The 24,167-nt window shown below is 42.6% G+C and overlaps 1 protein-coding gene across 1 annotated transcript in view; it reads right to left on the bottom strand.

The window, feature by feature from the left end:
• MACO1 (macoilin 1) overlaps positions 1-24,167 on the bottom strand; it is a 67,001-nt gene that overhangs the window by 28,812 nt on the left and 14,022 nt on the right. The window contains exons 2-6 of the mRNA XM_081921470.1: positions 12,244-12,385; positions 10,152-10,278; positions 5,402-5,525; positions 2,084-2,262; positions 39-537 (exon numbers count right to left, since the gene is read on the bottom strand). Coding sequence (XP_081777596.1) covers positions 39-537; positions 2,084-2,262; positions 5,402-5,525; positions 10,152-10,278; positions 12,244-12,385 — 1,071 coding nt within the window. The remainder of the gene's footprint in view (positions 1-38; positions 538-2,083; positions 2,263-5,401; positions 5,526-10,151; positions 10,279-12,243; positions 12,386-24,167) is intronic.

Raw genomic sequence — 24,167 nt, 5'->3', positions numbered from 1 at the left:
GTCGAGAGGAAACTAGGTCACTAGCATATCAACCTTACCTTACCAGTGCATCTGGTTTGCTTAGCTGGTTATTGGGAATACAATTTTCCATTAAGTCTTTATGCGCACTGGGGCTTTTGCTAGTGCATTTCTGTTTTTTATCATTCTTAGCTGATGCAGAAGGGATGCTCCCGTTAGTTGCACTGTGGCTGCGAGGTGAGGAGTTCACAACTCCACTAGCATTTTTGTAATTTTTGGATGATGCAGTGCATGAGTCCTCTTTTAAGAGGTTTTCTGTACTTCCCACAAGATCATTATTCAATCTTTTACTGTTGATATGGTTCTCCATATATTCAATTTCTTGTATTTTAGAGTCTACAGGTTGCAAAATATTGTTATTTATTCCAAGGTTATGTTTTTTGGCATCCTTATCTTTTTCTTTTCCTTTTTCTCTATATTCAAGTTCCGGTAATGTTGAAGATAACTTTTTATTGGCTGGAATGCCTCCATTGTGTTGCAAAAGTATAGAGGAATCCATATCAGACAATCCTTTGGCTGCTGCAATACCAAAAAAGAAGAAAGAAAAGAGGCAATATTTAAAACTTAAATAAGAAGTATCACATATTCTCAACCTCATGTCCTCCTCACCATTTATATTAAGGATATGAAAACAAGTAAACAAGCAGTTTCTTTCAACACATAGAAAACTCATACAGGACATATAGGAAATATTGTATCGCCAGTCTCACTATTTCCTATGTTTAGACTGTGAGTGCTGCTGCTTATCTAGTAAAAACAACACTTTCTTCACACAAGGGTGGTGGGGTTCAGCCAAACTTGCAGAAGTACAAAATTATTTGGAAAAAAACATATAATTGTTTTTTGGGGTGTGGTGTGGTGGAGAGAACCTAGACACAGCCCGGTGAAGTGAGAGTGTGCTCAGCATTCACAGAATGCTAACTGACTATTAAGAGGAAAACACAGAAAACTGAATTGGGGGAGGGAATGAAATGGATTGGCTGTAATCCTAAACAACATCACTCCACACTACAACAGTTTGTTGCACATCCCTAGTCTAGTACATTTCTCCATTAAAGCACCCTGAAGAGTTGTCTGCAATATGACTGTTCTCATGATGCATAAACCCAGGAATCAATACAGCAACTACTTTCATAAACTTTAAATATTCAGCAAGACTTAAAATACTAAGGAAAGCTCATTTAACCTGCTTCCCCAAAGGGAAAAAGTAGGGTGCCTAGCTAAATAAATCTTATTCATTGAATTATTTATGGTTAATTAAATTTTCCTATGTTAAAAATGATTGTTTGGAATCAAAAGGCACTTTCCCATTATTTAATGTCCAACCTGTGTGTCATAGCAGAGGAGTCCCTCCTGCCTGACGGAGGAGAGCTAAGGAGGTTAAGATCGTGCTTTTCACATGGAGTTTTTATAAATACTTGTATTTTTAAAATACTTTATAAATTCCACTGCCTGATTAATTAGGTAATCCTTTTAAAAAATCAAAAAAGTTTTTTTAAGTTGCTTAATTAAATTGACTGAGAAAATTCTAGAGTCCTAAACACACACACACACACACACACACACACACACACAAATATTCACCCTGCCCCAGGAAAAGTAATTCACTGATCTTATTGAAATCAAGAATATAAAACAGCTAACAGCTTCAGAATCTCTTCTTAACATACAGAAGGTGGAGTATTAATAAGCCAAATGAATAAATAAGAAAAGAGTTCCAAGGAAAGTCTCCAGCAATGCTGCTATTGTGGTGGTCAGATGAGAACTGAATGGGAAAGCCCTCATCTCTCTTGGGGATGCTTAAAATGGCCAATGGTTACCTCCAAAGGAGAGGAGACGAGCAGGGAAGTTTCCAAAGACATCCTGCATAGGTGCAGAACCCAATAACATGATTGCACAGAGACAAGACCAATTGTTTATGTTAAGAGTGTATTGTGTTGGTGCATCTGGATTGAGAACCCGTGGTTAAGAGCAGGAAGAGTGGGAAAAAGGCAGAGTAACAAGGCTGGTTCTAAATTTGCAAACCATTATGCCTGCCCCAGGTCTGTGCTACGCAAAAACTTACCTTCCTCTGCTTCTCTCTCTTGCCTTTGTAGCATCTGTTGTTCCGGGGGCAAAGCTTGCTGAAGAAGCTGCATGTAAAATTCGTTTTCTTTCTGCACTTCCTTTTGTTTTCTTAATCGCATTTTATAGCTGACATAACTTTTGAAGCCGAAGCCCAAAGTCACAACAGGATAGCCAATACTAGAGAGAGAAAGAGAAGAGGGGACTTTGTTAACATAGACAATACAAGCAAACTAATAAAATGCCCAGCATGCCACAAAACATAATCAGGATTACATTCTTTATCAGAAACAGTTGTCTACAGAAAACAACAACATGGCCCTGCTATTCACTTATAAATAATCACACTTCAAATTGTATGAAGAGAAATGTACTTCTGGATTAGGACCATGAATAACTCCACTGCAGGCTATCAAGAGAAATGACAGAGCAAAATCTTATATGTATCATTTATTGATGGTGCTGGCAGCACTACTGGGTGATGAGATCAGAGCTAAACAATATAGTTACATTAAACAGGTGAACACACATGGCAGCACAGCCTAAGAAATATGAAACAAGGAACCGGGGTGGGGTGGGGGAAGAGATGTCCCTTGCTCAAGTCATCTGGCTCAAGTGCAGACTCTCCCAAAGTCAGGGCTGGGGACATTCAAGCTAGGGAGCCAAATGCAGCCCTCTAAGCCTCTCTATGCAGCCTCCTGGACCCTTACGGGGCACACCACTCACTAGCACACTCTGCACCCACTCTCTGTACTTCTGCTTAGCTGAAATGTGTTCTTGAACTGTAATAATGCCTCTCTGTTGCCTGGATGGAGAATGGAGACATGTCTGTGTAGAAACCTCTGACATTTCCATGTCTGGAATTCCATTTTGCCAGAAGATTTCTTATTAGGGAATGCAGATCTTGGACGGAAAAGGGTCCCCAGTACCCCTTATCCAAGTGGTAGCTAGAATTACTGCTCAACTCTGCTGCTGGAAGGCTTCTGTGCAGCCAAGATGTTTAGCTTCATCAGTTCCATAGTTTTCAGATCACAAGAGCACCATGGCAGCCTTTGCACAGTTACTCTATCACCACATTTAACACTTAGCAGGGACAGTGACGGCAATGCTTGTGGGGTAGCTATTTTGCTCCAAGGATGGCAGAGGATTGTGCTACCCTTATGAAAAAATTGATCCATGTATTGAAGTTATGACCCAGGTGGTCAAAACCTCAAGGGGGAACTGTGAGCCAGCACTCTCCCTCAGTCTAACATACATCACAGAGTTATTGTGAGGACAAAATGGCGTTGGTGGGGGGAGAAATGTATGCTGCACTGAGCTCCTTGGATAAATGTTGGGGTTAAAGCTGAAAAGGCAACAATAAACTTTTCTCTGATGAACCAGCTAACAGAAAGTAGGAATCCAGAGCAGACAGAACAGTTACATTTTCAGCTAGGAGGTGTCTGAAGGAATTTAAAAAACTGCACTTGGCATTCACCGTGTCAGACCACATACATTATATTAAAACAGTACATTAATTTTTTTACATCTAATTACATTAATTACCCAAATTAATTATAGTTTTACAACCCACTAATTTTAATAAAAGGTGTGGTCCATGGCTTCATTCCACCAACTGAACCATGTTGACTTCAGAAGAACTTCACTAACAATTAATGCAACTGTAGCCTCTATGAAGGACGCGGGTGGCGCTGTGGGTTAAACCACAGAGGCTAGGACTTGCCGATCAGAAGGTCGGAAGTTTGAATCCCCGCAATGGGGTGAGCTCCCGTTGCTTGGTCCCTGCTCCTGCCAACCTAGCAGTTTGAAAGCACGTCAAAGTGCAAGTAGATAAATAGGTACCGCTCTGGCGGGAAGGTAAACGCCGTTTCCATGTGCTGCTCTGGTTCACCAGAAGCAAGCTTAGTCATGCTGTATGCTGGCTCCCTTGGCCAATAAAGCGAGAGGAGCGCTGCAACCCCAGAGTCGGTCACGACTGGACCAAATGGTCAGGGGTCCCTTTACCCTTTACCTTTAGCCACTATGAAAGTGACAAATAAATTCAGTAACCAAGTTTTAAAAATTGTAAATGTAAAGAAGGTAAGCTGTTGGGTAATGGGCAGCAATTTTAAAAGGAAATTATATATTGGGTAAAAAAGCCAAATTAAATATGTAAAAGTTCCCCAATACACAGCACAAACTGGCCATGTAAAATTGCAAGGAGAAATCACAAGCAGCACTAGTACAGTGGCCTGGTTCACACATCATGCTAAGCAATGGCATTTTTTAAACTAATTCTCTTATTCCCAATTTATTAAAGAAAGAACAAACAAAAAAGGGGAGAGAAAAAAAAACAAAGAAACGCAACACAACAAAAACATCAAACTTAATTTGCACACACAGATCAATATATATCATCCAAATATCTGAACAGGTATACAAACAAAGTTGATAGCACTTTTATAGAAAGTACATTCAAATGTAGTACTGTAAAGCCATTAAGGTCTTCAGACCATTATATAATAGATGGTAAATATTTATCCTTCCACACTAAGTCAGGGTTAAAGTTAACCATAATTAATAGGTGTCTGGAGGATGGATCACTTCATAGAAGGGATCCCAAGGATCATCTAGTCTAACCCCCTGCAATGCAGGGGGATCAAACCTGCAACCTTGCCATTACCACACTCTAACTGACTGAGCTATCCAGGGGATAGGGTTAGGGCTTAAACCGAGGGTAAGGAACCTCCAGCCTATGTGTCAATCTTGGCCTGCAAGGGGACAAATTTGGCTCATGAGGCCTACTCACTAATCAGTTGATGTCATTCTAATGAGAATATTGTACCAGCTGTTGCATAGGGCTTGATTCTACATTGGCCGTGTGCCCCAGCTGCCCTGCTGGTGCAGGCAGCCAAAGCAGCAGGATTTAATCTCCATTTTACCCCCGATCATCAACTGGTAAGTTTTACTCTGTGTGTCTGCTCTGTTATTGGGAACAGGCATTGCTGTTTAAAAGTCCTTTTGCAAATAGCCCATGAATAAACCACAAGTTTAAAAAGCAGCACATTGCTATATCTATCGAAAGTGCTTATGAGGGTTCAGCATGAATGTCTGGGAAGCTCCCCCACCTGGCCATGCTGACAGAAAAATCTACCTCTGTTATGACACACTATTCAGTTCAAAGAACTCTGAAGAATTAAGTTTTCACAAATGCAGCTGTAACATGCTTGACACCTTTGATGGTTAAAGTACAGTCTGCTTAGGAATAACAGATGAGATCATAAATCTGAGAGAATACTACAAAGAAAAAGAAAAACAGTGACAGTGAAGGAACACTTACCAGTGTGCAGCGAAAGGTCGACAAAGGTCTACATGAAAGTTTTTGAGATCCTTAAATCTAATTGCTGCTTCAATATAAACAAATAGTATCCACAGCGATACTGTTGGTAAGCACACGCCCCTCTCTGTTGGAGACAGACAGACAAAAATCAAGCATCATAAACATCCAAAAGGAAGTCAGAAGTCTTAAGACATGGCTTTTATAAACTAAGAAAAATAAAATAAAAAGCTTTGTTATGATCAATCTAGAACTAAAATGCATTTCCCTTTTGAAACCAGCTGGCTATGGAGTTGTATTCTGTAAGCAGTTTGAAGGTGGTTAGAAATTAAATGAAGACAATAGATTGGAATAAAAGGTGAAGTCCTAGGAAAATAAGGAAATTAGTACTCCCTTAACATACATATATATATATATATATATATATATATATATATATATATATATGCAGGTTTTGGTGTCCTCGGGTGTCTTCCCGTGTAAAAGTTGGGGTGTCTAGGCGACGTTTCGACGAGGTCTCACTCGTCATCTTCAGGCTGGTGCTTTCGGCTTCTTGTTACTGGAACAGAGCAGGATCTCAGTGTTTGAGTTCCTATAAATACTGAGATCCTGCTCTGTTCCAGTAACAAGAAGCCGAAAGCACCAGCCTGAAGATGACGAGTGAGACCTCGTCGAAACGTCGCCTAGACACCCCAACTTTTACACGGGAAGACACCCGAGGACACCAAAACCTGCATTCCTGTACCCGTGAAAATCTACGAAAGCAAATATATATATATATATATATATATATATATATATATATATATATATATATGCAGGTTTTGGTGTCCTCGGGTGTCTTCCCGTGTAAAAGTTGGGGTGTCTAGGCGACGTTTCGACGAGGTCTCACTCGTCATCTTCAGGCTGGTGCTTTCGGCTTCTTGTTACTGGAACAGAGCAGGATCTCAGTGTTTGAGTTCCTATAAATACTGTTGAGGGGGTGTGGTATTTATAGGAACTCAAACACTGAGATCCTGCTCTGTTCCAGTAACAAGAAGCCGAAAGCACCAGCCTGAAGATGACGAGTGAGACCTCGTCGAAACGTCGCCTAGACACCCCAACTTTTACACGGGAAGACACCCGAGGACACCAAAACCTGCATTCCTGTACCCGTGAAAATCTACGAAAGCATATATATATATATATATACAGTGGTGCCCCGCAAGACGAATGCCTCGCAAGACGAAAAACCCGCAAGACGAAAGGGTTTTTCGGTTTTTGAGACGCTTCGCTAGACGATTTTCCCTATGGGCTTGCATCGCAAGACGAAAGCCCATAGGGAAATCTCGGGGACCTTTTTTTAAATGCTGGCGGTGGGGAGCAAAGCCTTTCCCCCCCCTCCGGACTTCAGAAGAGGTCCAGGAAGGCCGGCGGGGGGCGAAAGGCTTTGCTCCCCACCGCCAGCATTTTAAAAGCGGTCTGGGATAGCAGGGAAGCGCTTCCTGCTATCCCGGACGGCTTTTGAAGGCAGGCAGGGGGGGCAAAGACTTTTGCCCCCCGCCCGCCTTGGGAAGAGGTCCTGGACCTCTTCCGAAGGCGGGCGGGGGGGGCAAAAGTCTTTGCTCCCCCCGCCTGCCTTTCCGGGAGAGCGGGAAGGCAGCGCTGCCTTTTCCGCTCTCCCGGAAAGGAACGAAGCCAAGCGGCGGGGCGGGAAAGCCTCCCCCCGCCGCCCGGCATCGGAACGATGTCCCGAAGCTTGGCGGCGGGGCGGGAAAGCCTCCCCCCGCCGCCCGGCTTCGGAACGGGAATGGCGGCGGGGCGGGAAGCCTGGGCGCGCTGGCAACTCTCCGCAAGGAGCGCTCCCGCTGCTTGCGGAGAGGTCCGCGAAGCCTGTCCTGGACCTCTTCTGAAGGCAGGCGGGGGGCAAAAGTCTTTGTCCCCCCTGCCTGCCTTCCCAGGGGCTTTTAAATCGCCCCGGACAGCGGAGAAGTCCTCCGCTGTCCCGGGCGATTTTAAAATGCCGCCCGCCAGAAGAGGTCGGGGGAAGGCGGTTTCCATAGGAACGCATTAATTGATTTTCAATGCATTCCTATGGAAAACCGTGCATCGCAAGACGAAAAACTCGCAAGACGAAGAGACTTGCGGAACGAATTAATTTCGTCTTGCGAGGCACCACTGTGTATATATATACACAGTATATATATACACAGTAGCCAAACCATGGTGGCACCTCCGGATGCTGCACCCCCCTGCAATCCCTACACAGATCTGGCTGACACAGGCCACAAAACCACAGCTCGCCCCTATACACGAAGCCAAGCCAGAGCACAACTAAGTGCAGTACAGCCATCTTCTCAGAAAAACTCTTCACAAAGTTCAAGAGGTCAAGACACAAAGACTTTAGCAACTAATCCACACCTAATGACCCACCTAAGTGGTACTCAGGATATCACTCAAGAAATCACTCAAGATATCCCTCAAGTAATTAAGGAACAAAAGAAGAAAAGGCACACTAGCCTGGGAACTTCCTCTCTGCCCAGAACATTGGAGGCTATACACCACACCCCCTCAACAGTATTTATAGGAACTCAAACACTGAGATCCTGCTCTGTTCCAGTAACAAGAAGCCGAAAGCACCAGCCTGAAGATGACGAGTGAGACCTCGTCGAAACGTCGCCTAGACACCCCAACTTTTACACGGGAAGACACCCGAGGACACCAAAACCTGCATTCCTGTACCCGTGAAAATCTACGAAAGCAAATATATATATATATATATATATATGAGACTTTAGGGTCTGAATCTTTCATTTAGTGGTTGGGGGAAGTTAGCTTCCATAAATTAGATAACAGCACTTTGTCTATTTTATTCTAATTATCTAATTGACTGAGTAAACTTGTTATTGCTGTTTAGAAGGAGAATTAAATATATTGTTGATTACCCATTGTAGTTGGACAAAGTCAATTCCCACCTTGTTTATCTCAAGTTTTTCATAGCAAGAACTAGATTACATTTGTGAATGGGAGAGTACAGAGCAGCAGAATGAAATTCCTCAGGTGATGGTTGCAGACTGGTAATACCTGCAGTAGACCTCTCACAGGTTGAGGTGTCGTAGTATGTATGTATGTATGTATGTATGTATTTATTTATTTATTTATTTATTTAAATCTATACATTGCTTGATTGTAAAAATCTTCAAAGTAGTTTATATAAAGAAAAAAGCAATATTATTAGTAAAAAAAATTAAAACAACTACGTAAAAGATTCAAAAATTTTAAACCATCAATCAACTAAAAACACATCAGCATTCTAGACATCTGGGTAGCCTTGTCTAAGCTAAAATGTTTTCAGCAGTCACTGAAGAGAGTTCACTGAAGGGTCTGTCTGATACAAATAGTATGTTTAGGAGAAAGCACATGCTCTCTCTCGCCATCTTTCACAGCCGCAAGAAGGAGACTGAAAGCTGTTGCTTTCTGTTTTAAACTAAGCTACGGCTCCTGTGACACCAGGGAACTGTGGTTTGCTGAAACTAGGGCTGGTGAGAACAAACCACCTTCAAACCATGGTTCTGTTCTGGCACACCATGGTTTAAAGAGAGTTGCATAACAAATGTGACAGGGAATGATGGTTCATTTAAAATTGAAAGTGTCTCCTCCTTGCAGGCATGAAAAAAGAGACAGCATCACTATTCATTCTTGTTGTGGAAAACAATGGTTTCTCACTTCACATAAGACAAGCCTGAAAGTCTTTTTCAGACCATATTAAATAAAAATATGTGAAGTTATTTGTGGCACATCAACAGCTTTAGAGAACCAACACACTTCCAGTTGTCCAAAGCTGCTCTCTATGGTTGCCTGGAGACAATTCTCATTGACCACAGGCAGCCAAACAAGTGGCTATTTAAAAAGCCACCTACATGGTTTCTGCACCCAATTGTTATCAACACAGTGCTGGAAGAAGTTATGGGGAAAGGGTACCTGTGCTGCTAGTAGCATATGAATCATCACCATAAGTATGTATATGAAACAATTTTGTAACTTCCTCCAGGAGATCTCCTTATGTTTGCAAACTATCTATCAGAAATCTAAGATTTTTAAGTAAGAAAAAAAGCAGTCATAGTAGGCAAATGTCCCTGAAAGACAACTTGCCAATTAGTAGACGTTTCCCCTGGAATGTGTTCTAAGACACAGTTCAGTTTTTTGCAGATTGCTAGGTGATTCAACAGGCAGAGCAGTGCCCTGCATGATCTGAGCATGTAACTTAGAATATGCACTAGAATCCTATGCAATGCATAAGTTCTACAGCATGCAAGTAAATGTGGAAAGTATGCCCTGAAAGAAAGAAGAAAATGCACACCCTGAAAGGCCAAGATCCCTAATGCTAAAAATGCTCTAGTGCAGTTCACAATACACTGAGTGCCAGGCCTCAGACTCCTGAGTTCATTCTCATATAAGAAAGCTTGTTTATTTTATTATATTATTATATCTATAGCCCATCCTACCTCTCAAAAGAGCCCATGGCAGCAAACACATAAAACATATCCAATATTGATGAGGGCTGGGAAATGTTAAACCTGAAGGCTACATTGTATATTTGAAGACTAAATTCAAATATATAAAGACAATTTGAATTCGGTACTACCAAATTAAGCAACAGTAGGCTGATCTAACTGTGACTACATGTGGCTTTTGAGAAAATAACCAGTAACCATTATTTTGCATCATGCTCTAAGATTTACATTTACCGTTAAGTGTAATGAATGTGACCTACCTGTGTGCCAGACATACTGTACCCAAACATACGTGCTGGCAGCAAAAAACAACCACTGTATTGGTATGAAGAGCAGACATATGATATTTGATGTAAATGCTACACAGACGAAAAATACTGAAAAGGCCTACAGAAAAGGGAGAGGGGCAGAAGAAAGAGTATGTTAAAATTTGAAAATAATTGCACTGAACAATCTTCAAACAATGCATTGCAATGGTTTCTTATTTAAGCTTTTAATTTTTTATATGAATCTTTTATATGAATGATAAGTATTTTATTATCAATATTTTCCTGTTACCATTGTTTCTGATTACAACTGCATTGTAAATGGGCATTTCGTTTACCATAGATTCATATCAGTCACTCCTCAACTTATCACACAAACCAGATACACACGAATTTTTTAAAAAACATGCTTTTTGTCATGTGTTGTTTGCCCCTATGTCACCACAGTGGTCTTTCTGACACAATATCCAGAGGACTACCTGTAGCAGCAAAGATGGCAAAAGTGTGTCTGAAGACTAAGTTATTGCAGTTTGAACAAAAATATACTTATCAGAAGTCTTTGTATCCCTGCAGTGTGCAAGCCTGCTGCTCCATCAACAGCATTAGTGAAGAAAAATCATGCCAACCATTGTGAAATTGACTGATTGATGGATTGCATTTTTGTCCCAGGAGCTCATGGCCCCCTGTTCCATTTTAGTCTCTCAGCCAACCCTGTGGTTAGGCTTAGAGAGAACGACCACATTCACATATTATGACAAACTACAGTTTATTAGGCACGAGCCGCAGCAAGACTTGGTCTCACTGGGAGGGAATGCACAGAAGCTTTCGTTTTTGCTTTTGCTTAACCACAGCTTGCCATGTCATCCAGATTCGGAACTATGGTTAATAACTACAGTTAGTTTATAAAAGCCAGCTTTATTTATTATTTTTATTTATTTATAAAAGTATTTACCGTATTTTTCACACCATAGGACACACTTTTTCTCTCCTAAAAAGCAAGGGAAAATGTGTGTGCGTCCTATGGAGCAAATGCAGGGGGGAGGCAGTCGGGAAAAGCCCCCAAGAGCCGCACACAAGCTCCGTGCGCTCTTGCGGGCTTTTCCCCAGGAGGGAGAAGGGACTGACTGGCCGCATCAGTTGCTTCTCCCACCTCCCAGAAAAGCCAGGAGAAGCCGCGATCTCTTTAAAGGGGTCGTGTGGCTTCTGCGGGCTTTTGTGAGAGGTGAGGGAATCCCCCCACCTCCCAGGAAAGCCAGAAGAAGCCGTGAAGCCCTTTTAAAGTGTGTGCGGCTTCTGCCGGTTTTGCGAAAGGTGAGGGAATCCCCCCACCTCCCAGAAAAGCCAGGAAAGCCCTGCGCAGCGTCTCCCGGCAAAGAGAGGCTGCACGGGGCTATGGATTCTTTAGCCCCATGCAGCCTCTTCTGGGAGAGGCTGCAAGGGGCTAAAGGAGAAGCCAAAACAGCGAGCGGGATCCATCCCGCCCCTGCCTTGGCTTGCTCCATAGCTGCGCGCAACCCCTCCGGCAAGGAGAGGTTGCACGGGGCTAAAGGGGAAGCCAAAACAGCGAGCGGGATCCATCCTGCTCGCTGCCTTGGCTTGTGCCATAGCCGCGCGCAACCCCTCCAGCAGGGAGAGATTGTACGCAGCCTGTACGCTGCTCTTTGGGGCTGGGGGGGGGAATTTCCCCCCCCTTGATTTCCCCCCCCAAAAAAACTGGGTGCACCCTATGGTCCGGTGCGCCCTATGGTGCTAAAAATACGGTATATACCACCCTCTTGCAAAACATCAGGGTAATGGATAGCAGTGTTAAAAAACCTTTGAAAGGGGTACAGTACAATAATTAAAATGACTGGCTTCATAGTTAATAACTATTGTTTGACCCTGATGACACAAACCAACCATAGTTAAGGAAAAGCTTCTGAACTTCTCATCTTAGCAGTACAGGAGGAAGAAAAGTAAACTACATAATCCTGAGGTTTGCTGCAGCTCATCATATCTTACTAAGCTAGGGTTTAATGTTAAAGTGACCAAAAACTGGTACACACACCCACACCCACACACCCCAGCACTTTTATGTTATACATACCAATCCCTGGTATCTGAAGGAATCATAAACACTCCTGATGAAAAGCCAGAATGGCCACAGGTATTCAAATCTGAATTCCAAAACAAAATCAGCCAGCAGCACAAGGGCCCAAACTACCAGGAATTTCAGGTACAGAAACGTACTGAGAAAGAGAAAAAAGAAAGCAAAGCATTAATTTAGCATACATAGGCATTACCAAAGCAGTCAAGGGAACATGTTTTTCTTGTTGAAAATAAATACATTTGAGGTAACACTATTATTACATGAAGATGTAATGTTCAGGGAAAGAGGCAGTGTGTTGAAAATGGCATTACTTAATTGAAAACATTTTTAAAAACTTGTTTTGGAGCTTTATAGATCTTTGGCACTATTGTTTTCTGTTGCCAGTTCCATGCTGATGCTGGTTTAAATTTGGTTGTGATATGTCCATGCTGCATTTTATGTTTTAAGGTTGTTGTTTTGTTTTGTTTTTTAAAACACAACTGTACACCACCTAGATATTTTTTTGTTATTGGACAGATAAAAATGTTGTAAATAAATAAAAGTTACAAACATGCTGATTGCTTTCACACAGCATGATACTGGTAAGCCAAAAAGCTTTGCTGTATATCATGGCTTGTTGGGAGCAAAACAAACTACAATTGCTAGTTTGGATGCTACACCAGGAATATAGTTCGTTACTCTCATTCAGAGGGAAGTGAAGCAGGACCTATCTTCACAATTAAAGTACTGTAAACCATTAACTATGGTTTATCATGCCATATGAAAGCAGTCAGTGTATGTAACTATGGCTTACTGTGACATGTGAACAGGGCCACTGCCCTTCCCCGCCTTCTTGCTCACTTCCTCCCTCCCCTGAGGTGGAATTCAAAGGGTGCCTCTGCAGGCATGCCACCACCACTGGAGGAGCAAAGAGAAGCAGCTGTGGCAGCTTTCAGATTCTCATGAGAGCCCCATGAAATCACATGGAGGTCTCCAGAGGCTTCATGCAACCTTCCTGAGACCCTGTTAAGTGAGGCAGATCTCACTGGAAGATGCAAAATCCCTGGTAAGTGAGGCTTCAATGGGGACCACAAGTTGGGGTCCAGACAGTGTGCCCCTAGGTATAGATGTATATTTACGCTGCGGCGAAAGCAAAATTTCTGCTCCTTTTTAAAGAGGCATACATTGGTGCCCCGCAAGATGAACAACCCGCTAGACGAAAGGGTTTTCCGTTTTGGAGGTGCTTCGCAAAACGAATTCCCCTATGGGGTTGCTTCGCAAGACGAAAAAAATCTTGCATCCCCCCGCGGGGTTTTTTTTTGCTTTTTTTGCCCTTTTCTTAAGCCGCTAAGCCGCTTATCAGCTGTTCCGCTGATAAGCCGCTTAACAGCTGATTGCTGGAAGCCGCTTGACAGCTGTAGCACTAATCCGCTAAGCTGTCAATGGGCTTGCTTTGCAAGACGAAAAAACCGCTATACGAAGAGCCTCATGGAATGGATTAATTTCGTCTTGCGAGGCACCACTGTATTGCACTACTCTAGGGAACAGATTCAGCTAGCAGCTCTTTTCATAATTAGAAAGAAAGTATATTTGTCACTGTTGTTAATTTTGGTTTACAGTTTTGGGGCATAAGTTTGCAATGCTCACATAATTTGTATTTTGCACAAGTAAAGGATGCATAAGTCTTGTATTTTTGCCCCAAATTGAATTCCACATAAAAATCAGAGGATGACAATGCCAAAGTCGATTTGCAGCAATTTGGAGTCCATAACTGTCACATGCTTATAAGAGTAGTACAAAAACTTCAGTTCTCATAAAAGTTCAGAGAATTAAGTTGGTGTGAAGGATAAAACTGTTTGCAGCTACACTGCATACCAGCACTGCAGAAAGTGTGAAAAACTATGAAGCTAAGTACTAACAATAGCCTTATTTCATCAAAACACAGCAAGATGCCCCACCTCAGAGTAAAGAAAAGTACCTCAGAAAACAGTCACTGTTTACCAATTAATGATAATGATTATTTCCTAATGCAAGGTGCCATGTTGTATCTTTGTTGGATTAACTTTCAAACAGCATATGATCACAATTGTTCAGAGAACCACAAGTTGTCTCACATACAAAGCAAGCAGGCATGGGTTATTTATCCAAAGCCTGGTTTGTTTTCCAGATGCTGTTGCCTCATGCCTCTGTACAGTAGTTTGGCAAGCATCAGGGATGGTGGGAGGGTCAAACAAATGATAGTTAAGTAAGGCTGTTAGGTTCAGGCATAATGCCAAGCCATAGTTAAAACAGGCCATGGTTCATAAACCAAAAAATGTGGTTTCACATTGTGGGCTGCTGACAGAAAACAAACTATGGTTACTCTGCTGGGCTTCAATGTTCAAACAAACCACACTTTGGCTAAACTGTAACTTGGTGTTATGTGCAAACCACATCACTGATAAAGGCTCACCTCAGCCTTCTAGATTCATTTACACCGCAATTACCTGCATTTCACAGATTTTAAAAGGTAGGGCTCGGCTTTTTAGTTAATATTTTGATATTCCAAAATAAATGGCCTAAAACAGGCTAGCAATAGTTGAAACTAAACTTTGTAGCTGCTCCCATGCCCCTTATCTCTCCTTCTGCATCCAGGATGAGGTCTATTTTTATTGCAAGTCCTTTAAAGGACATGGATGCATAGCAACAATTAAACTGCTATTGCCATATGAGAAAGTGCAAAATAGGAACAATTTTTAAAAATCCAATAAAAACTTACAGCAGCTAATCACAGCATCAGTAGCAGTCATGATTTACCCTTGGTGAACAACAGGTTTATTTCTGTACAGAAATAAGTACTACAATGTTGCCTGTGAAAGGCTTGCTGACAACAGGCACCCTATCCAAACTGAAATAAAGAGGATAACAGATGGATTTACATGAGGACTGGGCTACTATGGCTTGGCATTACGTGAGTGAACTTCAGGCTCACTTGCTTCCTTCTCTGCCTCTTCCCCCACAATCATATTGTAGTTTCCAATTCTGGTTTGGAGGGCAAGCACAAATTATTGTTTACTAGTCTGGATGCAATGGCAAGCTGCAGTTTGCCACAAAAATGAAACATGGGGCAATGAGAGGGAAGGAGAGAGGACAGAAGCCTAAGGCTCACTCAGGCAGTGTGAAATAATTGTTTGGCATTATGTCTGACTTTGGCAAGTAAGCCAAGTATTACTCTTCTATGCGATTCCAGTGGGCCTTCTAGAAGTAAACAGAGAGACCTTCAGTGCATGGATCTCAGGAAGAACTCTGCATAACAAACATAACAGTCAACTAAAAACAAATAAAAACTCATATTAACTTAATTTATTTGTATATCCCCTGCCCACTCCAAGTACGGTAATCAAGTCAGGCTACATGGGATACAAAAAGTTAATTCATAAACTTGAACAACCCTCTAGGATCGTTTTACTGCCTGAGCACAACAGAAAGTACCCTTCCCATCTGATGACATCTCACATTCTTTCACCAGAATAATTACGCCATCCAGTTCGTGCGAATAGTTTGAAGAAATTATTTTGAGGGAATGAAATACACATTACACAATAAAGGAAGAGCCAGCTTGGTCATTACAACAGCAATTAAAACTGAGATATTTTCAAGCAGTTAGCAAACATCCACCTATTACTGAGAGCCTTCCCTATCTTTCAAGCACTGGCAGTCCCTGAACAATATGCACAATGCTATTTTGCTTTTCAAGAGTTTGCTCTCTTATTTCCAAGATAATGTCTAAAAGCCACTATATGTGCTGGAAGCCTGTACAACAGAATGGAAACAACTTTATCTGCATAGTTTATAAGACCTTATACAATTGCCGGAGAATGATCTTGTAATAAGATACTTGTTGGACAAATGTAACCCACCTCCTGGGCTCCGGTTTCATGTGCATACTTCAATGATTTGTCCTGCTCCACCAAAATAACTGTAGCCATAATAAGAGTTCTTAGCTGCTTATATGAAGTCTAGTGCAGACCTGGCATTCCCAATCTCTTAACTGCTATAAAGAGATTGGGAATGTGTCATAGGACTCATGAACTCCCTTGCCCTCTCCTTCCATGGTAGGTTTTAAATATGGCATAGTGCTACATCTTTAATAATGGCTATGGTATTTATTTAAAGTACCTGCATCGCTGTTCAGCAGGACAAGACGAAGTGTGGATAAGCGAGCGGACACTAGTTCTTGTTACAAAGCGCTCTTTTGGGCAAGGTGAGCTGTCCTTTCTCTGTCTGAAGGATGGGGCCAGACTAATCTCCCTCATTCCATGATGTTCTTCCTTGGAGGGGGGAGAAGCAGCTTTCCACTGGCCCTAGGTCATCTGGCCCATTGTTTTTAATACAGTATTGGTAATGCTAAGCAGTTTATAACTCTGCGCTGACACAAACACAACACTATACAAGCACTAATTAATGCAAAAAGAGAGGGAATTTGCACAAGAGACAGGCGGAGGAAGGACCAATATGCTGCAACATGCTCCCTGATGTTCTTAGGTCAGTAGATCAGGAATATTATATTTGCCTATGGGCTGTAGGCATAATATCGAGTCAACAGAAGCAACAACAAGTCTAGCAGGATAAAGAAACTGCAGTACCTCAAAAGACCTCAAAATATATGGAGGTACCTCAAAGTACCTCCATATATGAAACAGTCCAGAACCTGCAATCACCATCTGAGGGCCTTCATCATGTGCCCCCTTCACAAAAAGTCCAGAGGGTGGCAACAAGAGAATGGGCCTTTTCTGCAGTGACTTCCCTTGTGCAATGCTCTTTCTAGGAAGACTTGCCTGGCGACATCCTTATATATTTTTAGGTGCCAGGCAAAAACTTTCTATAACCAGGCCTTGGGCCTTTAACTACCTATGACCTTTTTGAAGTGGGCAGGATGTTTCTAATGTATTTATTTTTCCTCTTGGTCTTAATGTATCTATGTTGGGTGGAAGTTTGCCTGTTTGTTTGGTCTTTAGTAGCTTTGTGTTCCCTGGGCATGACTAACAAATTCAAAGAAGAAGAAGAAGAAGAAGAAGAAGAAGAAGAAGAAGAAGAAGAAGAAGAAGAAGAAGAAGAAGAAATTTTATACAGTATGAGCAAGCTTGCCAGAGGAAGTAAAAAAAGGAAGCCCTGCAAGTAAACCTGAACAGCAACACAGAACAATGTTTTCTGAATATTACTTCAAGCAAACAAGCAATTATAGAATCATAGAGTTGGAAGAGACCCTGAAGGTCATCAAGTCCAAGTCCCTGCAATGCAGGAATCTCAACTAAAGCATCCGTGGCAGGTGGCCATCCACCCTCTGCTTAAAAACCTCCAAGGAAGGGGAGTCCACCACCTCCTGAGGGAGTTTGTTCCACTGTCAAACAACTCTTTCTGCCAGAAAGTGCTTCCTGATGTTTAGTCAGGATCTCCTTTCTTCTAACTTGTATCCGTTGGTTCAGGTCCTACCCTCCAAAGCAGGGGGGTGGGGTGGAGAAACAAGCTTGCTCCACCCTCCATGTGACAGCCCTTTAGATATCTGAAGATGACTATCATATCTCCCCACAGTCTCCTCTTTACCAGGATAAACTTATCCTATTCCCTCAAGTTAGAAGAAAAAGCCACTAAATTAGGAACTGCCTCCTCTGGGCACAAATAGAGGCCTGAGAAAAGAAGACTGATTTGCTTGGTTTCTAGATTTGCTTAATTTGCAGAAGAAATAAAGAAAATATTAAGAATATCATATAGTAAAAGGCCAGAGGCATTCTTTCTAGGAATTTTAAATGATGATACTCCAGAAGACGAAACTAATTTTTTCTTATACGCAACGTCTGCAGCAAGAATCCTGGTGGCTAAGTACTTGAAAGTGAATCAGTTACCCACTAGGGGAGAGTGGCTATGTAAGCTCTCAGAATACTTAGAATTAGCCAAACTGACAGACATAAGAAGACAAAAACCAAAAAGTGAAGTAAAAAAAAGAATTGGAGTGTCTAAATGAATACCTCAAAAGTCAAGGTTCGAGGGCAGATATCTGGCTGAGTCTGGAATAACCTTGTGAAGTGAAAGGATATGAAAGAAGGATTTATATCTAGATGTTAGGATAGAAATGATAAAGAAAACAGGAAAACAGGAAGACACAATGAGAGATAAAGGTGGTGCTGTGGGATTGGTGGAAGTCAATGTCTTGTAGTTGTTTTATTGTTTATAATATTAACTTGTAAGATATAGATTTGGTTTTGTTGTTGTTGTTGCTTTCTTTAGTTTTTAAATGTTGATTTTTGTGTGTTGTGTATTGTTATTTTTTGATATCTTTTGTGTTGTTGTGTGGAAAATACTAATAAAATTTATTTTTATTTTTTTAAAAATGCAGATTCTGCATAATGTTATTATGCATTTTGATCACAAACTTTGCTGAATAAATGAGCAAAACCTTCCCCTTTTGAGCAGGTAGCAGTTTCTCTCACCTAAATCATCAGGTTAAGGCACCCTAAACAGCAGCACTCACAGCAATTCTCTGGAGCTCAGATTCCTCCTCCATTCTCTTTTCTATGCTCATCTCATTTCTCCCTTCTTTGGTTGCACTCCCCACCTTCTCTGCCTTTATGTACCATTTTATTCCATTGCAATAATAATCATAACAATTATTTTATTTATTTATTTATTTATTTATTTATTTCCCGCCCATCTGGCTGGGTTTCCCTAGCCACTCTGGGCAGCTTCCAACAAAACACTAAAATACAATAACCTATTAAACATTAAAAGCTTCCCTAAACAGGGCTGCCTTCAGGTGTCTTCTAAAATTTTGGTAGTTATTTTTCTCTTTGACATCTGGTGGGAGGGTGTTCCACAGGGCGGGTGCCACTACCGAGAAGGCCCTCTGCCTGGTTCCCTGCAACTTGGCTTCTCGCAGCGAGGGAACCGCCAGAAGGCCCTTGGCGCTGGACCTCAGTGTCTGGGCAGAACGATGGAGGTGGAGACGCTCCTTCAGGTATACTGGACCGAGGCCATCTATGTAAGATGAAGCTGTGTGCAAGAGCTGAATGAAGTATATCCTTAATACAAGCATCAAAAATCAGAAAGTGATTTTCCCCAGTCCTGTTGTGTACCACAGAGCTTTTCCCATGAAGTCAGTGTGCTACGAACCTGTTGCCTACATCACAGAAGTCACAAACATGTAATAGGAAGGGGCAATGTTCATGCAGTTACTTCTAATTCCTTAAGGCTTTGTAACCTTCTGTCATATGCTGAGAGTGAAAGAATGAGTAGGTAGAATGGCAATGTCTTCAATTCTGGCACTGTTTGCCCACATCAACCATTGCCCTAACCAAGGGCCCACTGTTCACAATGGAGAGTAGCCTGTAGTTCTCCATGGTCCACTTGATAGGCAAACAGTGCCAGAAGAAGGGCATTCGTCACTCCACAGGCATAACTATTTCTTAGTATATGTTCATTCACTGCTGCCCAGTAAAGGCAGGATAATTTCACACTGACATCTGTGGATATGCCTGCTTTAAGCCCACAGCAAAACATCTTGCTTGGCAATGTAATAATCATTCTGTTAGGACTTATAGCAAAGAATCACAGCATGCAGGGTGCTTGCAGACTGTCACTATTTTCTGGGGGATTCAGTCACATCTCAGCAAATTCAAGCTGATTCACAGCTCTTGGGAAACAAACCTGCTTCCCTAGAATATCAGACTGCATAAGGAAAGTAACAGGGAAATGCACAGGAAAGTGTGGGATAACACTTGCCTGATGCAATGTCATCTAATCTCCCCACAAACAAATCAGGCTGAATGTTCATTAATCAAGTCATCTGTAAGTTGTTTGCATTATCACCCTCCCACCCAGCATGCCCTCCTTTGACTGACCTCTCTCAAGTTTTTGTTGTTACTCTCAATGCATTATCATGAACACGGGGCTAGCTAACCTGTGGCACTCGTAGATGCTGAGATTATGATCCACCAGTCTAATAGTTCATGATGATGGGTCAGAAAACAGGGCCTTAGACATTGATCTTAATGCGTAGGCGGGCTATGACAGCTGCAGCCTGGATCAGCAAACTGTGACCCTCCAGACACTGGTGGACTGCAATTCCTATTACCCCTGACCCAACTATTGCCTAAGCTGGCTGGGGCTGATGACAGTAGGAGTCCAGAAGCAACTGGAAGGACACAGGTTATCTATTCCTGGTGCACTTAGACCTTGTTATCCGGTACATTCTTCTACTGCACCTTACTCTGTCTTATATGATCTAATTGAGATCCCTGCATTGCAGGGGATTAGACCATATGGCCCTCAGGGTCCCTTCCAAGTCTATAATTCTATGATACTACAACTCACACAGTGGGAGTTCTTTCAGCTTTTAGCAGCACTGATTTGTTATTCTCAGACCTAACATGCCATTGAACTATCTAGGCATTGTGATGTGATGATTGTGACAACAGCCTTATTAACAGAGGATATTCACCACACAGAAGGGCTTTGAAAGCTCCGTTACTATTCTGTTTGGGAAGTTTCCAATACATATGAACTACCCTTGAGGAATTAAAGAAAAGGTCCATCCTTCCACACTTCAAAGCAGTCAGTATTCACAGCAGCAGAGCATATGCCTGCACTGCCTGGGGCGGGCATGCGGAGCGCCCCCCCCAAGGGGGGGGGTAGAGTGTGGAGGGCGCCCTCCCATGCCCACAGTTCAGGGGAGGAGAGGGACAGGGAAGTTGCTGTCCATTCTCCCCCTGCTCTCCACCACGGGTCAGGCCTCACCGCAGCCAAAGTGGGATGCTCTCTGCCAGCCGGACCAGATGTGACCTGGAGCCACTGCAGCCGAGGAGCTCTGCTCTCCGCCACTGGGTCAGAAGTGACTCAATGAAAGAGCTGCTGCCGCCAGGCGCGAGGTGTGCCACAGCCAAGGAGGATAGGCAGCATTGCTGTCGCCCACTTGCCTGCTATCATCTCCCGGGTCAGGCCTGACCCGGGGAGTAGAGCTACAACAGGCACAAGTGGCTGCAGCCAATGCGCAGCTCCTTCTGGCACTGAGCCAGGCTCCGATAAAGGAACCTGCTGTGGAGGTGCCTGTTTGTGCCCCCTCTCAAAATTGCACCTGGGGCCACAGCCCCCACATGCTATGCCTGAGTATTCAGTCCCTCTAGATTAGGGGTCAGCAAACTAAGGCCCGGGGCCGGATGCAGCCCACCAGGCTCGTTAATCCGGCCTGCAAACTTTGCGGACCCTAATGCCCACTCGGTCAGTCCCCCCGCTAAACTGGCGTGGCGTGGAGGCCTCGCCGCATGGGGACTGACTTCTGCCACACTGACGCAGCTTCAGATTGGCTGCAGAAAGCTCCCGAGGCCAATCCAAAGCCGCGGACACACCTGGGTGATGCCCATTCCTTCCTGCTGAGGCAGCTGCATATGGCCAAGAGCCGAGCGGGAGGAAGTGGCGGCGGCAGGGAGGCTGCCTCCGTCGCCCAGGCCAGCAGCATGGGCTCTGCGCCCAGCGAACCCCTGGCCGAGGCAGAGGACGACAATGACGCTGCTGAAGACAAGGTGGCAGCAGCGGCGAGTGTGGTGGCGGGGGGTCCTTTGGGGGGGTGCTTTCAGGAGAAGGGTGCTTTTGGGAGAGGGTGGGTCTGGCCCTCCACAAGGTCTGAGGGACAGTGGACTGGCCACCTCCTGAATAAGTTTGTTGATCCCTGCTCTAGAAGCTTACAAGCACAGCATAGGTGTTATACCCACCCCCACTTTATTTCTAATAACTGGAGTTCACAGATATACTATATAGGAAGGAACCATTATCAGCTTTCATGGCTAATGACCACTGATAGGTGAATTTTTAAAAGGGTTGGATATATCCTTAGAGGAATGGCCTAAGTCAGTAGTCTGTGCTGTATCTTGTAGTAGTTAATTTCCTAAGTTAATTATGTGCTGCATGATGAAGTACTTCTGTTTAGCCTGTCCTCAACCTACGGCCAAATCAATTCCATTGGTTCCAAGTTCTATTATGCACACAGAGTTCTATAATTAGAGAGGAAGAAAAAATGGTGTCTGTGTCGACTCTCGCTACACAGGGAGTTCTCAAACCTTATACCTCCAGGGCCCACTTGATACAGCTGAAAGTTACAGAGGCTCACTAGTCAGAAAATGGTGGCAGGTAAGAGTCAGAGTTTGTCCTAAGCAGCTTACCATTACCAACATAATTTTCTACAGATACAGTGGTACCTCAGGTTAAGTACTATTAATTCGTTCCGGAGGTCCGTTCTTAACCTGAAACTGTTCCTAACCTGAAGCACCACTTTAGCTAATGGGGCCCCCTGCTACTGCTGCGCCGCTGGAGCACGATTTCTGTTCTCATCCTGAAGCAAAGTTCTTAACCTGAAGCACTATTTCAGGGTTAGCGGAGTCTGTAACCTGAAGCGTATTTAACCCGAGGTACCACTGTACTGTTTTATTTATTTTATAGTACAGTACATTGTTTATTGCTTTAATTTTATGGAGCAATGGTCTCATAAGATAGTAAAATTCATGTTAATTGCTGTTTTAGGGGTTGTTTTTAAAAGTCTGGGACAGATTAATCTGTTTGGCATTACTTTCTATGGGAAACTGCACCTTGGTTTTGGAACGCTTTGGTTTTGAAACAGACTTCCAGAACAGATTAAGTTTGAGAACCAAGGTACCACTGTATAAGAAAAGACAAAATGAGGCGTAACAAGGTAAAAGGTGCCCTGGAATTACAGGAAGGAATAAGTTTAAATAAACAACTATATTCCTTATCTTGAGGATCCTTTGGCAAGGTGTAGCATTCCTCCTACACTCTGATTTATTGCTAAGTTATAGAGCTGGATGTGGTAGGTTGTATGTAACCAATTATACAAGCCAATTTGCTAGGAACAGCAGTATGTAAGATACTCTTTCAGAGTAACGGGATTCAACCAAGTGGATTTTATATCAAACTTTTCTCCTCTAAAGGCCTATTTAGAATTTTTTTTTAAAAGTTATGTTATCTTTCTGTAGGAATGTATTGAACCTGCTATAATCACTTGGTTCTTAGTCTGTCTTTTATAATTGGTTTTATTTAGGTTGTGATTTTGTATTTTACACATTGCATTTCATATTATTGGGCAGTTGAATAGGATAAACATCTGGCAGACTGACAGAGATGCAACACATTATCTTACTGTACTAATACCTGATGGCAAATGCATATACACATGCATTGTATGTGTGTGTGTGTGTGCGTGCACATATGTATATATATGGTAGACACACATGAAGCAGTCTTTTAAAAATATATGCTACAGAGCCCATCCCATTCCAGTTTAGCCCTGCCACTCACAACTAAGAACATGCAGAAAATTATTGCAACAGTTCCAAAAGATGCTCAGGAGAGGGCAAAAAGTTCCACAATTACGGGAATGTCGCTTAGAAATATTTTTTCCAGCTCTGTAATGCGGTGTTAGAATAGAAGCAATTTTTTCACAACAAGCAAATGTTCCTGAACAGCAGGTCTGATGAGATAAAAACTGCAACTCAGCTGAAAAACACAAGAGGTCAGAGAAGATAAAAAGACTCAGGAAGCAGTAAAGCAAAATATAAGGAATATTACTCACAATGCCAGGGTTAACAAGGTTTTCACATTGTAGTGAATTTCATTTTTGGTTAAACTAAGGCCAGGTGATTCAGAAATGTTGAAGAAGGTTAAAAAGGTAGCTTGCAAAAAAAGTGGGGAGGACATCTGGCTGCTTTGTAAAAGGGTTATGCTACACAGAAGCTGCATTACAGCACATTCATCTAGCTCAGTATTGCCCAGTCTAACTGGCAGGGGTTCCTGAGGGTAACCCAGAACCTATTGAATATAAAGTATGTGTTCTATCAATGAGTTATTGTTCCCTGTTCAGAAAAAAGTAAGTTAGTTTTAAAAATGCAACATACACCCCACTT

This window comes from Podarcis melisellensis, assembly GCF_964234715.1.
Source record: "Podarcis melisellensis genome assembly, chromosome: 8".
Taxonomy (NCBI): domain Eukaryota; kingdom Metazoa; phylum Chordata; class Lepidosauria; order Squamata; family Lacertidae; genus Podarcis; species Podarcis melisellensis.
This window is presented reverse-complemented; position numbering and strand designations above follow the sequence as displayed.